The 14955-nt window shown below is 41.5% G+C and overlaps 1 protein-coding gene across 4 annotated transcripts in view; it reads left to right on the top strand.

The window, feature by feature from the left end:
- LOC135548600 (nuclear receptor corepressor 1-like) overlaps nt 1-14955 on the top strand; it is a 112667-nt gene that overhangs the window by 41402 nt on the left and 56310 nt on the right. For all 4 annotated transcript variants that reach the window (XM_064978364.1, XM_064978365.1, XM_064978363.1 and 1 more), the window contains exons 10-14: nt 5117-5289; nt 8754-8844; nt 9321-9499; nt 13329-13383; nt 13557-13658. In XM_064978364.1, the coding sequence (XP_064834436.1) occupies nt 5117-5289; nt 8754-8844; nt 9321-9499; nt 13329-13383; nt 13557-13658 (600 nt within the window). The remainder of the gene's footprint in view (nt 1-5116; nt 5290-8753; nt 8845-9320; nt 9500-13328; nt 13384-13556; nt 13659-14955) is intronic.

Genomic DNA, 14955 nt, shown 5'->3' with positions numbered 1-14955 from the left:
AAGCTCTTTTACTCTATGCATGTACTGTATGTTAAACTGCATCACATTCCTCAATTTGGTGTCATTTTAATGTCTTCTGGCACCAATTGAATTTGAAAGCAATAGGTGGCTTGAATTTATATGCCCACTTATTGGTTTCATAATTTATTGTTTGACATGTTTCTAACACTTTGGGCTGTCCCCGACAAAAGAAAATCTTGGTCCACCGAAAGTCGTCTACTCTTTCGACTATTTGATTGATCTAAATTTGAATGTGTATTTTTCCATATATAGACACACGTTTATGTGTTTTGAATAAAATCAACTATATATACATTGAGGTTCTCTGATGCTTTAAGCACTTTGCTTGATGAAATATGACACAAATGACTCGAGGGAGCCAAAGATCAAGATAACCAGAAGAAAAAAAAACTTGACCTGACCTGCTCTTACTCACTTTTTAAGATTCTGCCGTTTCTCTCCCGAAGTTACCTGTAACTTGGGGCGGCAGGGTAGCCTAGTGGTTAGAGCGTTGGACTAGTAACCGGAAGGTTGCGAGTTCAAACCCCCGAGCTGACAAGGTACAAATCTGTCGTTCTGCCCCTGAACAGGCAGTTAACCCACTGTTCCCAGGCCGTCATTGAAAATAAGAATTTGTTCTTAACTGACTTGCCTGGTTAAATAAAGGTAAAATAAAATAAAAACCTTTCTCAGTTGGAATGGAAATTTATCTTACCAATTCTACCGATCTGTGTGCCAGTTAGTGGTTTTCATACGCACATTTCCGTGGAACAGTTTCATTTAATTTATAATAAAGTCTTCATATCTCAATCATTTGTCATGTGGTTTATCAAAATTCTATCCAAGTTGAAATGAAAGTGATGCAAATTTAATTTACTTCTATTGCCATTGCCAACTATGTAAAAATACCCAGTAAAGCCAACAAATATAAACATAGTAGCCTGCAGGTAGAAAATATCCTTATGAAAATAGATATCCTATTAATCACATTGCCTACGAATGGTCTGTCTGCAACGAACTTGAAACATTTTATCAACTGTTAACTTGGGTCCAGCCCTATGCTTAAGCTAGCAAACTTGCAACATTTTATAAAATATTCCGGGCCCTCAGTCTCCCGCACTGGTGAGCTCGGGACGGACACAGCTCTAGGCTATTTGTGCAAGGGAATAGAAGTAATCAGGTCGGCCTATTTTATGACGTTTCCACTGGATCAAAGCATGACGTTTTTCCCTTTCACGCTGAGTGGTTATCGAAATGGGGAGAGCTGGAAAGATTTTTCAAATACATTAAGGAACTATTGTCATTCTCAATGGATGTAAAAACAGACTTAGTTTGCTTGCTGTTTGAGGAGAAGAAAACAACATTACTTTCAGAAGATCCACAGCTCATTAGTGGTGGTGCATTAAAGCCAATCAGAAATATTATCAGATCCCCAAATGGGCACATTTATATGCCTACATTTGCTCGTAGGCCAGGCAGCCTATAGGCCTACTTCTATGCGTAATCAGGTGCGCATCCGAACTCTATGTTGACAGGAGTGCTCCAAACAAAAGACAAAGACAACTCACATATGGAATGAAATTAACCAAAACATGTTACTCACAAGTGTAGCATAGGTTGTTGCACTCTGCAAACAGTGTCCACTCCAATGAATTAACAGAAGTTATCGCAACCAAACAAACATTATAGATTAGAAATGATAGAAATGAACGGTAAATGTACTACTGGTGATATATGTAATAGGGAATTGATAAACACTAACAATCAAACAATGAATGTGCACAAATTCTGGAGAGAGATGTCCATTGTGCATTTAGGCCACACACCCCTTCTTTTTGGACTGTACCATCCCCACGGCCTCCGCAATGCGTCTGCAATGGATTAGTTCACTGAGATGGACACGAATAAGACCGGTGTCTCGTGTGCCATTAAAATTAAGATATATTTTTTAGATTTGTTACTACTCAACAACAACAAAAACTCTGTCGACCAAACAATCGCTCAGTCGACTAATTAGGGTCATCCCTAGTAACTTTAACTGCTTGAACAGGCTATCTCCTAGGGCTGGGCGATACACCTAAAAATCAAATGGGCGTTTCACATTATATACAGTATCTAAAAATAAAAAAAAGTTTTCTCTAAATAAGCTTCGGTGTACAATTAAAGGTCAAATACACTGCATTTCAAACAGTCACCAATAATGGAATGAATTCAGGACGTGTGAAATTAGGATAAATATAAGCCCCACTAATTATTTCATTATTTTTTTGCAATAATAATAATAATAATAATAATAACTGATCTGGCTTTCAAGTCTGTCAATAAAAAATGTCATTTTTGTTACAAATTTAACCAGAACCAAGCATAATCCACATTCACTAATAATGACTAACAGGGTAGCCTAGTGGTTAGAGCGTTAGACTCGTAACCGAAAGGTTGCTAGTTCGAATCCCCGAGCTGACAAGGTACAAATCTGTCGTTCTGCCCCTGAACAGGCAGTTAACAGTTAACCCACTGTGCCTAGGCCGTCATTGAAAATAAGAATTTGTTCTTAACTGACTTGCCTAGTAAAATAAATAAAAAATTATAGGAAATTAAGACAGGTCTCATAAAGAGTCTCTCAAGCACAAGCCCACGTGCTAGTGAGTAGACACCTAATCTTTATAATTCAAGTTTAGCCAACTTTGATCTGTTTGCTAACCAACAAGGTAGAGCAGTTTTTAATTGTTATGAACACACCTGCCTGTCTCCCAACTGTTTGATCAGCATGCTTGCCTGTACACTTTATTCAGATGTTGAAATTAAGTGGCCGACCTTATCTCTCAGAATGAGAACTAGTGGCCAAATACTTATATACAGTTGAAGTCGGAAGTTCACATACACCTTAGCCAAATATATTTAAACTCAGTTTTTCACAATTCTTGACATTTAATCCTCGTAAAAATTCCCTGTCTTAGGTCAGTTAGGATCACCACTTTGTTTTAAGAATGTGAAATGTCAGAATAATAGAAGCGAGAATGATTTATTTCAGCTTTTATTTCTTTCATCACATTCCCAGTGGTTCAGAAGTTTACATACAATCAGTTAGTATTTGGTAGCATTACCTTTAAATTGTTTAACTTGAGTCAAACGTTTCGGGTAGCCTTCCACAAGCTTTCCACAATAAGTTGAGTGAATTTTGGCCCATTCCTCCTGGCAGAGCTGGTGTAACTGAGTCGGGTTTGTAGGCCTCCTTGCTCGCATACGGTTTTCAGTTCTGCCCACATATTTTCTATAGGATTGAGGTCAGGGCTTTGTGATGGCCACTGCAATAAAGTGACTTTGTTGTCCTTAAGCCATTTTGCCACAACTTTGGAAGTATGCTTGGGGTCATTGTCCATTTGGAAGACCCATTCAGTTCCAAACCGTAGTCTGGCTTTGTTTGCAGTGGTTTTGGAGCAGTGGCATCTTCTTTGCTGAGTGACCTTTCAGGTTACGTCAATATAGGACTCGTTTTACTGTGGATATAGATACTTTTGTACCGGTTTCATCCAGCATCTTCACAAGGTCTTTTGCTGCTGTTCTAGGATTGATTTGCACTTTTCGCACTAAAGTATGTTCATCTCTAGGAGACTGGCTGGCTGTGTGGTCCCATGGTGTTTATACTTGCCTACTATTATTTGTACAGATGAACGTGGTACCTTCAGGCTTTTGGAAATTGCTCCCAAGGATGAACCAGACTTGTGGAGGTCTACAATTTTTTTTCTGAGGTCTTGGCTTTCTTTTGATTTTCCCATGATGTCAAGCAAAGAGGCACTGAGTTTGAAGGTTGGCCTTGAAATCCATCCACAGGTACTTCTCCAATTGACTCAAATGATGGCAATTTGCCTATCAGAAGCTTCTAAAGCCATGACATCATTTTCTGGAATTTTCCAAGCTGTTCAAAGGCACAGTCATTTTAGTGTATGTAAACTTCTGACCCACTTGGAATTGTGATACAGTGAATTATAAGTGGAATTACCTGTAAACAATTGTTGGAGAAATTACTTGTCATGGGCAAAGTAGAAGTCCTAACTGACTTGCCAAAACTATAGAAATTTGTGAAGTGGTTGAGAAACTAATTTTAATGACTCCAACCTATGTGTATGTTAACTTCAACTGTAGTTGTGTTTTATGCTTATTGCTGCTGTATAAAACCAGACAGCTTCTGTGGCTAATATGCTGCTAGTTGTACTTGGTACCTTAATGCAGCGTACGACAAACTGATCATTACATTTCCAGAATCAATGTTCTTTGATAGGCTACTCCTGTTTTACTAGCGTCTGCTCTGCGCACATTGAGGAGTTGAAACATAAAAAAGGGTGTCGTTAAGAAGGTTACCTCCTTCTCTATTACAGTAAAATAATGTCTCTGTGTTTCATGGATACCATTTTTATGTCTCTATATCCAGAATGAGACAGGTTCGAATTGGTTTTGTGAGCCAATGCTAAGTAGCATTTGCGCAATGACAAAGTATTCGGGATCAGCTAGCATGCTAAATATTGTCTAGTCTAATCACCCCATGTGGAAAAGTTATAAATGTTTTGTAAATGATGAAGGTAGGTGCTTATGGTTCGGTGAGTGCTACTTTTAGCAGGCTGCTTCCAGGCAGGGTCAGACAGACCTTTATGACTCTGAACAATGGCAGCAGAGTGCGCTGCATGGCCACCTGCCAAGAGGAAGGTGGATTTTTTGTTTGCTGGTCGAGAGTGGAAACAAGGCTGTATTGTCCTCCTCGTATGAGACTCTCTCCATATCTTCTAGTCCTCTCTTTTTTCTCTCTGGTTAATGTCCATCATTTGTAAATGCTGTAATGTTCCATCTCAAACATCTCACATTTTAAGTCCAAGATTGCCGATGGAACTCTCTGGATTTCACAGTTGTGGCCAGAATTATTTTTGAGAGACGTGGTGAAATAATGGCAAATAGGACAGGGTATCATCATTTGTGATTTTTGGATACATTCTACTTATCCATTTGCTTACAGATGTAGTTGTTGGTCAGGAGAGCCATGGGTAAGGTTTGAATTAGGTCGTTGTCATCATGTTGTACCTCAACATCCAGATCCCCTTTCACAAACCCGTATTGTGTGGTTCAGGAACAGAACATCTGCCAGCGCTACGACCAGCTGATGGAGGCTTGGGAGAAGAAGGTGGAGCGGATGGAGAACAACCCACGTCGCAAGGCCAAGGATAGCCGCACCAGGGAGTACTACGAGAGACAGTTCCCCGAAATACGCAAGCAGAGAGAGCAGCAGGAGCGCTTCCAGAGGTAAATTGAGGGAATGGGAAACTGGGATAGATCTCAAAAGTCTTCCATCGATTGCTTGTGTCTTCTCCCCTCGCATCCTCCTCAGAATGCATTGGCAAGGATCCCCTCCTACTGAAAACACAGGACAGGTGAAAGCAATACAATCAATGCCTCGTATTGTAAGAAGTTGCTATCAGCAGTCCAGTTTATTTTAGATCAGTGCAGAATGATGGAGAGGAAACAAGGAGAGGATGCCTCTTTGCACTATTGAGATGCATGCTAGGTGGTGTGCTGCAGGCAGATCAGCTGGCTGTGTCAGGGGTCAGTCCAGCCAGCGTCTGGCTGTTCCTGGCACACAGGCTTGGGTATTTCTCTGAAATCTTCTAGCATGGCAGGTCAGGGATGCTAGTTCAGCCTGCTAGTACTCGACCAGGCAGTGAAAGTAATGATTAGCCAAAAAGGTGTAGCTGATTTCTTACCCATTTATTTGTACCCCAATGTCCCTGTTGTGTATTTTAGACTATTTCCTTTTGAGGATTGTTCTCATATTTTGGAGGCTATCATTGTAGCTGTATAGAGTCAACATTAGGGGAAGGATGTGTCATGGAAGGCTGATTCGTGATGCCAAACATTCCAGATTTGTATCCCCTTTTAGAAGTTTTGTTCTACAGGCGAAAGAAGAGACATTGACATTTAAGTATAAAGTAATTTCCCCCTAGTTTGAATGATTTCAGTCAAGCAATTACCTTTAGTCACAACATGTTGACTTTTTAATTTGATTAATGATCGCTTTTTACCTTTTGTTTGGTGGTAAGGAAAACAAACTAAAAACAATGGGGCCATTGTTTCCCCAGCAGCACAATTGCACATTAAATAATAAACCACCCTTGCAAATCCTTCAGAACATTAAGGAAGTATCTGTGCTCATTTTTGGTCCTTGTGGTTTTCAGTTTCCACTTCAAAGTCTTTAGTAAAACTCTCCTTTAAATTTGAACTTAAAAATAAAATCATGACATATTTTACAGTGCATTCATAAAGTATTCACACCTCTTGACTTTTCCCACACAGCCTGAATTAAAATTTGATTAAATTAAGATGTTGTTTCACTGGCCTACACACACTATCCCATAATGTCAAAGTGGAATTATGTTTTTAGAAATCTTTACAAATGAATAAAAAAATGAAAAGCTGAAATGTCTTGTCAATAAGTATTCAACCCCTTTGTTGTGGCAAGCTTGCATAACAAGTCACATTGTTGCATGGTCTCTGCGTGCAATAACACTGTTTAACATGATTTTGAAGGACTACCTCATCTCTGTACCCCACACATACATTTATCTGTAAGGTCCCTCAGTTAAGCAGTGAATTTTAAACACAGAGACCAGGGAGGTTTTCCATTGCAAAGAAGGGAACCTATTGGTAGATGGTTTAAATAAAAAAACAAACAGACATTGAACATCCATGCCAAGAGTGTGCAAAGCTGTCAAGGCAAAGGGTGGCTACTTTGAAGAATCTCAAATATAAAATATGTTTAACACTTTTTTGGTTACTACATTATTCCATATGTGTTATTTCATAGTTTTGATCTCGTCACTATTATTTTACACTGTAGAAAATAGTAAAAACAAAGAAAATCTTGGAATGAGTAGGCGTGTCAACCTTTTTTTGAATTTTACCCCTTTTTCTCCCCAATTTCGTGGTATCCAATTGTTAGTAGCTACTATCTTGTCTCATCGCTACAACTCCCGTATGGGCTCGGGAGAGAGCCCATACGGGAGTTGTAGGTTGAAAGTCATGCGTCCTCCAATACCCAACCAAGCCGCACTGCTTCTAAACATCCAACCCGGAAGCCAGCCGCACCAATGTGTCGGAGGAAACACCGTGCACCTGGCAACCTTGGTTCGCCTGCACTGCGCCCGGACCGCCACAAGAGTCGCTGGTGTGCGATGAGACAATGATATCCCTACCGGCCAAACACTCCCTAATCCGGACGACGCTAGGCCAATTGTGCATCGCCCCACGGACCTCCTGGTCGCGGCCGGTTACGACAGAGCCTGGGCGCGAACCCAGAGTCTCTGGTGGTACAGCGCCCTTAACCACTGCGCCACCCGGGAGGCCTGCGTATCAACTTTTGACTGATACTGTAAATCGGCTTAGATCAATGGCAACACTTGAAAATCGCTGTCTAGCAATGATCAACAACCAACTTGGCAGAGCTTGAAAGAATTTTAAAAAGGAATAATGTGCAAATATTGTATTATCCAAGTGAGAAATGCTCTTAAGCCTTGTTCACATTGGTAGTTTGAATTGACTCTAATCCCATCTATTTGCATATCTGACTAGAATTTGTAAATCTTCCTGTAGTCTGAACAGCCAAAAAAGCACATGGAATCAAATAGTTCAATCCTCGTAGGTGGTTTGACATCATACAAATATGATTCCTGGTCATGTGACTTGTGTCAATGTTCAAATCTGATTGATTTGCCCTCAAGTGTTTTTAGACTTATTTCGCATATCTTTTTGCTGGCGAGCTACTCCATTGACAGTTTGACAAGAACATGTGGTAGCTAACTAGCGTGTTAATTGTTTACAAACAAATTAGCTGTATAGCTTTCTAGCACAATCACTAACTAGCTAGCTAGTTGACTCCTGTGGCTAGCCAAAAAGGACTTGTTTTGAAAGTTGGTTCATGTTATCCTTTGAGGTTTTAAGTGTTCTTACCCTACGCCACTCCACACACACCCATCGTTACTATGACAACTAGCATAGCCTTGTCAGCAAATTACTTCTATCTGAACCCACCCAAATCTGATTTGGTCACTTTTAACCGGCTGTTTGGATAGTCGGTAGACCAAAATAAAACTGATTTGAGCATTAAGGCTTGCAATGTGTGCAAGGATTTAGAGACTTACCCAGAAAGACTCACAGCTGTAATCGCTGCCAAAGGTGATTCTAACATGTATAGACTCAGGGGTGTGAATACGTATGCAAATGTGTATTTCTAATACATTTGCAAAATTTTCTAAAAACATGATTTCACTTTGCCATTATAGGGTATTGTGTGTAGATGGGTAAGAGAAAAAACTATTTAATAAATTTTGAATCATACAACAAAATGTGGAATAAGTCAAGGGGTATAAATACTTTCTGAATGCACTGTCAGTGGTAGGTGGTTGAGATTAACTTCCTGAATGCTAAAGCAACTTCATTTGTCAGCAGACCTAATGTTTTCCAAGCTTTGTTTGCAGATTTCTCCGAAAACCGGTTTGCTACAGCTAGATTGAGCCTTTTTTCCTTGAAGTGAAAAGGTGACAGAAGGGGGAGGGGCACCCTGTGTGACATTGTGATGGCACCCATCCAGTATTATGTGGAGGATGCGCAAGAGGGCATAATAGGGGTTTTGAACAAGATTTCATCTGGTATTTTAAACAGTGATTTTGATTCCAGTAGTTTCTTAATTTGCTTGTGTTTTGTTCTCCCACTAGGGTTGGTCAGAGAGGAACTGGAATGTCTGCGACCATCGCCAGAAGCGAACATGAGATTTCTGAAATCATCGACGGCCTTTCTGAACAGGAGGTGAGTGCTGTTAACTTTGAAACATCTCAGTTTGTCTGTTATAGCTCTGGTGGAAATGAACACACTTCACAAATGTAAACATTCTTCACTGAACCATTGCCAAGTTTGAGTATTATTATGCCCAAAGAGGTTGTCACCACCAACTGCCCAAAAATCCCCTCAAGGCATAGTCCACACTGATGTCATGATGGTCAAGACACGCTACTAATTATGACATTACTAACATTACACCGCTAAACACATTACCACTTCCCCTAGTTCTCAGGAAGTGTAGCAGCGTCATTGGCTACGTCCTGTTCTTCACCCTTCTCCTGAAGTGTGCGGTTGCACACTTCCTGTAATGGATTTCACAAGGGTTAGAACTCTCAATGCTTTTGAATTAATAAGGGTTGAATCAGGATGCAGCCATTGAATCAAGTTGTAACAAGGATAACAAATGTAATGTCTAAACCCCTCCCCTCCCTCTTGTCCAATAGAACAACGAGAAGCAGATGAGACAGCTGTCCGTCATCCCGCCTATGATGTACGACACAGAGCAGAGGCGAGTCAGGTTCATCAACATGAACGGCCTGATGGACGACCCAATGAAGATGTACAAGGCTCGGCAGTTCATGAATGTGTGGACCGAACACGAGAAGGAGATTTTCAAGGAAAAGTGAGTTTGGTTGTCCTTAACAGGTCTATAGAGTCCTTTTTTAGTTACTTGTCATCCTATCTACAGTACCAGTCAAAAGTTTGGACACACTTACTCATTCCGGGGTCTTTTATTTTTAAACTATTTTCTACAATGTATAATAACATTGAAGACATCAAAACTATTAAATAAAACATATGGAATCATGTAGTAACCAAAAAAGTGTTAAACAATTCTAAACATATTTTATATTTGAGATTCTTCGAAGTAGCCACCCTTTGCCTTGATGACAGCATTGCACACTCTTGGCATTCTCTCAACCAGCTTCATGAGGTAGTCACCTGGAATGCATTTCAATTAACAGGTGTGCATTCTTCCCTCCTTAATGCGTTTGAACCAATCAGTTGTGTTGTGACAAGGTAGGGGTGGAGTACAGAAGATCGCCCTATTTGGCAGAAGACCAAGTCCATAATATGGCAAGAACCGCTCAAATAAGCAAAGACAAATGACAGTCCATCATTACTTTAAGACAATTTCAAGAACTTTGAAAGTTTCTTCAAGTGCAGTCACGAAAACCATCAAGCGCTATGATGTAACTGGCTCTCATGAGGACCGCCACAGGAAAGGAAGACCCAGAGTTACATCTGCTGCAGAGGATAAGTTTGTTAGAGTTAAATGCACCTCAGATTGCAGCCCAAATAAATTCTTCACAGAGTTCAAGTAACAGACACATCTCAACATCAACTGTTCCGAGGAGACTGTGTGAATCAGGCCTTCATGGTTGAATTGCTGCAAAGAAATCATTACTAAAGGACACCAATAAAAATAAAGAGACTTGCTTGGGCCAAGAAGCACGAGTAATGGACATAAGACCGGTGGAAATCGGTCCTTTGGTCTGATGAGACCAAATTAGATTTTTTTTGTTCAAATCACCGTGTCTGTGTGAGACGCAGAGTAGATGAACGGATGATCTCTGCATGTGTGGTTCCCACCGTGAAGCATGGAGGAGGTGGTGTGAAGGTGTGGTGGTGCTTTGCTGGTGACATTGTCAGTTATTTATTTAGAATTCAAGGCACACTTAACCAGCATGGCTACCACAGATTCTGAAGTGTAACACCATCCCATCTGGTTTGAGCTTAGTTGGACTATCATTTGTTTTTCATCAGGACAATGACCCAAAACACACCTTCAGGCTGTGTAAGGGATATTTGACCAAGGAGAGTGATGGCGTGCTGCATCAGATGATCTGGCCCTCTCAATCACCCAACCTCAACCCAATTGAGATGGTTTGGGATGAGTTGGACCACAGAGTGAATGAAAAGCAGCCAACTAGTGAACAGCATATGCGGGAATTCATCAAGACTGTTGGAAAAGCATTCCAGGTGAAGCTGGTTGAGAGAATGCCTAGAGTTTGCAAACTGTCATCAAGGCACAGGGTGGCTACTTGAAGAATCTAAAATATATTTTGGTTACTACATGATTCCATATGTGTTATTTCATATTTTTGTTGCCTACACTATTACTCTGGTAAAAAAAAAAAACTTGAATGATTAGGTGTGTCTGAACCTTTGACTGGCACCTTTGGCAGCGATTACAGCCTTGAGTGTTCTTGGGTATGAGGCTACAATCTTGGCACACATGTATTTGTGGGGTTTCTCCCATTTTTCTCTATAGACCCTCTCTAGCACTGACAGCTTGGATTGGGAGTGTCACTGCACAGCTATTTTCAGGTCCCCCCCGTCTGAGGTCCTGAGCGCTCTGGAGCAGGTTTTCATCAAGGATCACTCTCTCCACTTTGCTCCGTTCATCTTTCCCTCGATCCTGACTAGTCTCCCAGTCCCTGCCATTGAAAAATATCCCCACAGGCAGCCACCACCATGCTTCACTGTAGGGATGGTGCCATGTTTCTTCCAGACGTGACACTTGGCCTTCAGGCCAAAGAGTTCAATCTTGGTTTCATCAGACCAGAAAATATTGTTTCTCATAATCTTTAGGTGCCCTTTGGCAAACTCCAAGCGGGCTGTCATGTGCCTTTTACTGAGGCGTGACTTCCGTCTGGGCACTCTACCACAGAGGCCTGATTGGTGGAGGGCTGCAAAGATGGTTGTCCTTCTGGAAGGTTCTCCCATCTCCACAAAGATCTCTGTCAGGGTGACCATTGGGTTCTTGGTCACCTCCCTGACCAAGGTCCTTCTCCCCCAATTGCTCAGTTTGCCTGGGTGGCCAGCTATAGGAGGAGTCTTGGTGGTTCCCAACTTCTTCCATTTAAGAATGATGGTGGCCACTGTCTTCTTGGGGACCTTCAATGCTGCATAAATTTGGCCTCAACACAATCCTGTCTCGGAGCTCTACGGACAATTCCTTCAACCTTATGACTTGGTTTTTGCTCAGACATGCGCTGTCAATAGTGGCTTGGTTTTTGCCATGATGTGGGTCCTTATATACACAGGTGTGTGCCTTTCCAAATCATGTCCAATCAATGGAATTTACCATCGGTGTACTCCAAGTTGTAGAAACATCTCAATGATGATCAAACGATGCTCCTCAGCTCAATTTTGAGTGTCATTACAAAGGGTATGAATAATTACAGTTGAAGTTTAAATGTATTTGGCTATGGGGTATGTAAACTCAGTTTTTCACAATTCCTGACATTTACGACTAGTAAAAATGCCCTGTCTTAGGTCAGTTAGGAGCACTACTTTTATTTTAAGAATGTGAAATGTGAGAATAATAGTTGAGATAATGATTTATTTCAGCTTTTATTTCTTTCATCACATTCCCAGTTGGCCAGAAGTTTACATACACTCAATTAGTATTTGGTAGCATTGCCTTTAAATTGTTTAACTTGGGTTAAACGTTTCGGGTAGTCTTCCACAAGATTCACACACTAACTTGGGTGAATTTTGGCCCATTCCTCCTGGCAGAGCTGGTGTAACTGAGTCAGGTTTGTAGGCCTCCTTGCTCGCACACACTTTTTTAGTTCTACCAACAAATCTTCTATAGGATTGAGGTCAGGGCTTTGTGATGGCCACTCCAATACCTTGACTTTGTTGTCCTTAAGCCATTTTGCCACAACTTTGGAAGTATGCTTGGGGTCATTGTCCATTTTGGAAGACCCATTTGCGACCAAGCTTTAACTTCCTGACTGATGTCTTGATGTTGCTTCAATATATCCACATACATTTCCTCTCTCATGTTGCCGTCTATTTTGTGAAGTGCACCAGTCCCTCCTGCAGCAAGCACCCCCTCAACACGATGATGCCTTCGGGACAAGGAGTGGTTTTGGGTGGTAAATCTCGGTAACCGTGTTCCAGCCATTCAATCCTTGTGCCCACTCTTGGTGCTGTGCTCCCATGCTCCAACACTGACCTCGAAATGCAGAGGGCGTATTCAATAGTGTGTATGAATAGAAATGAAATTCCCATTGTTTCTGTCAGAATCAGAACTGGCAAAAAGCAAGGCGGGGCGAGAGGCCAATGAGACTTTGTTCAATATCCTGTATCCTATCCACAGGTACTTCTGACCTCTTTTGGCTAATGCTTTGTGGTTAAAGAGAAATTCAAACAAATTAGTACCTTCAATGAAGATTTTCATTTTGTTTCCCGTCACGAATCAAGTTCACTTGGAATTCTAGAATGTAAAATGTATTAATTGCCTGCTGGGTATGGAAAAGCGTTTAGCGACTGTATTCTCTGACTTAGCAGAAGCTCTTTGGGTATGATTTTGAGAGGCAATACTTTTCTTTATCAACATTCCTCGGCTGTATACCAAAACAAATGGCGGGCTGCCATGAATCCCAGACTGTAGCTTTAACTGTGACTATTTTCTCTTCTCTGTTTTTTTCTCACAGGTTTGTTCAGCACCCAAAGAATTTTGGCCTCATTGCTTCCTATCTAGAGAGAAAGGTGAGCTACAGTGGATTTAATTCATTCTATTTTTACTCTGTAGTAACTTCCATTCTCCACTCTCCACCAAACCCAAAAGCACATGGTTTGTATTTGTTATGTTGTCTGTTGTTAATAAAAAATGTTCATGGGCTCATATGTCCCCCTGACTGTCATACCCTTTCTCGTTGCAGTGTGTCTCCGATTGTGTCCTGTACTACTACTTGACCAAGAAGAACCAGAACTACAAGACGCTGGTGAGACGCAACTACGGAAGACGGCGAGGGAGAAACCAGGTGAGTTCTAGAAAGTATCTTCGCTAGGGAATGACTCTAAATGTATTTGTGTGTTCATGAATGGGCTTTGGAAATACCCAGAAAGGCTGTCTGGGTGGGATTTAACAAATGAACAATGCTTGGCATGCCAGAGGGGAAGACCCTTCTTGGTTTCACTCTATATACCATGTTAATGACGTAGTGTTTGTTTATCATCCACACCATGGTTTGTGTTGGGCTCTGGAGCAGGAGGCCCTCTAGTGTACAAATCTTATCTTGGCTTGTATTATTCGATCTTCCTACCACCCCATTTTTAGCCCACATTGCCTCCCATCTCCTCCCTCCCTCTTTTCTCCCTCCCTGTCTCTGTGTATAAGAGGGAGGGAGAACCACAGGGGTTTGTGAGGAGTGTGAGATTTGGGAGCTGAGCGAGCGGAGTCTCTTGATGTGCTATGTGGGTAAATAAGAACCAGGGCCCAGGCAGAGAGAGGCAGAACAGAGCTGGCTGAGACTGATTTATCCAATGGCTGGGGAGCAGCAGACATTCCCAGGAATCTGTTCTATCTGCTTGCCATAGTTGGGAGACTCAGTGTTGCTTTCCTGGGCCTGACAGAAGAGCGAGAGAGAGATTGAGAGGGAGGGAGGGAGGGAAAAAAGGAAAGTCATACTCCCTCGCTCTCTGAACTCACCCAGTTATCCTCTATTTGCCTTTCTTCTAACTGCTGAAATATGTTGACGCACAGCAGTAGACTCTTTTTGTTTTGCTTTTTATTTTTCAATGGGCTTAAGGTAATTTATTCATTTGGTTATTGTGAGAGACTTTTCAGAACCATTTCTTTCCGCTGAAGGAGTGAGAGAGTTGCTTTAACATTGGGTGAGTTGCAGTCTTCACACAAGGTTATCTGTTGCCATGGAGCTCTGCTTACCAGCAGAGTGCCGTGCTGTTTTAAACCAGACTTGTTTCATATTGTTTCCCTCTAATCACAAGAACACTGGAGCAGTTTTAATCAAGTAGGTTTATGCACATTTTGTAATTTGTTTGGTAATCGCCTGGTTCGGCGGTATTGTGCTCCCACATTCAAATTCATCAAGGCTCACTGCCTGAAGGGAAGAAAAAAACTAAGCAATAGTTGGAGACTGCAGGCAAGTTGACAATTTAGTATTTTCCATTGGATTTGAGCAGTTGCTTGACTGTGGTTTAGCGTTACATAAGTGTGGTAGTGGTATACCCTGGGGCTGCTGTTGATACAGGCAGCCAGCCTTCACCCTGGGGCTGCTGTTGATACAGGCAGCCAGCCTTCACCCTGGGGCTGCTGTT

Source organism: Oncorhynchus masou, chromosome 11 (genome assembly GCF_036934945.1).
Source record: "Oncorhynchus masou masou isolate Uvic2021 chromosome 11, UVic_Omas_1.1, whole genome shotgun sequence".
NCBI classification, from domain to species: Eukaryota; Metazoa; Chordata; class Actinopteri; order Salmoniformes; family Salmonidae; genus Oncorhynchus; species Oncorhynchus masou.
This window is presented reverse-complemented; position numbering and strand designations above follow the sequence as displayed.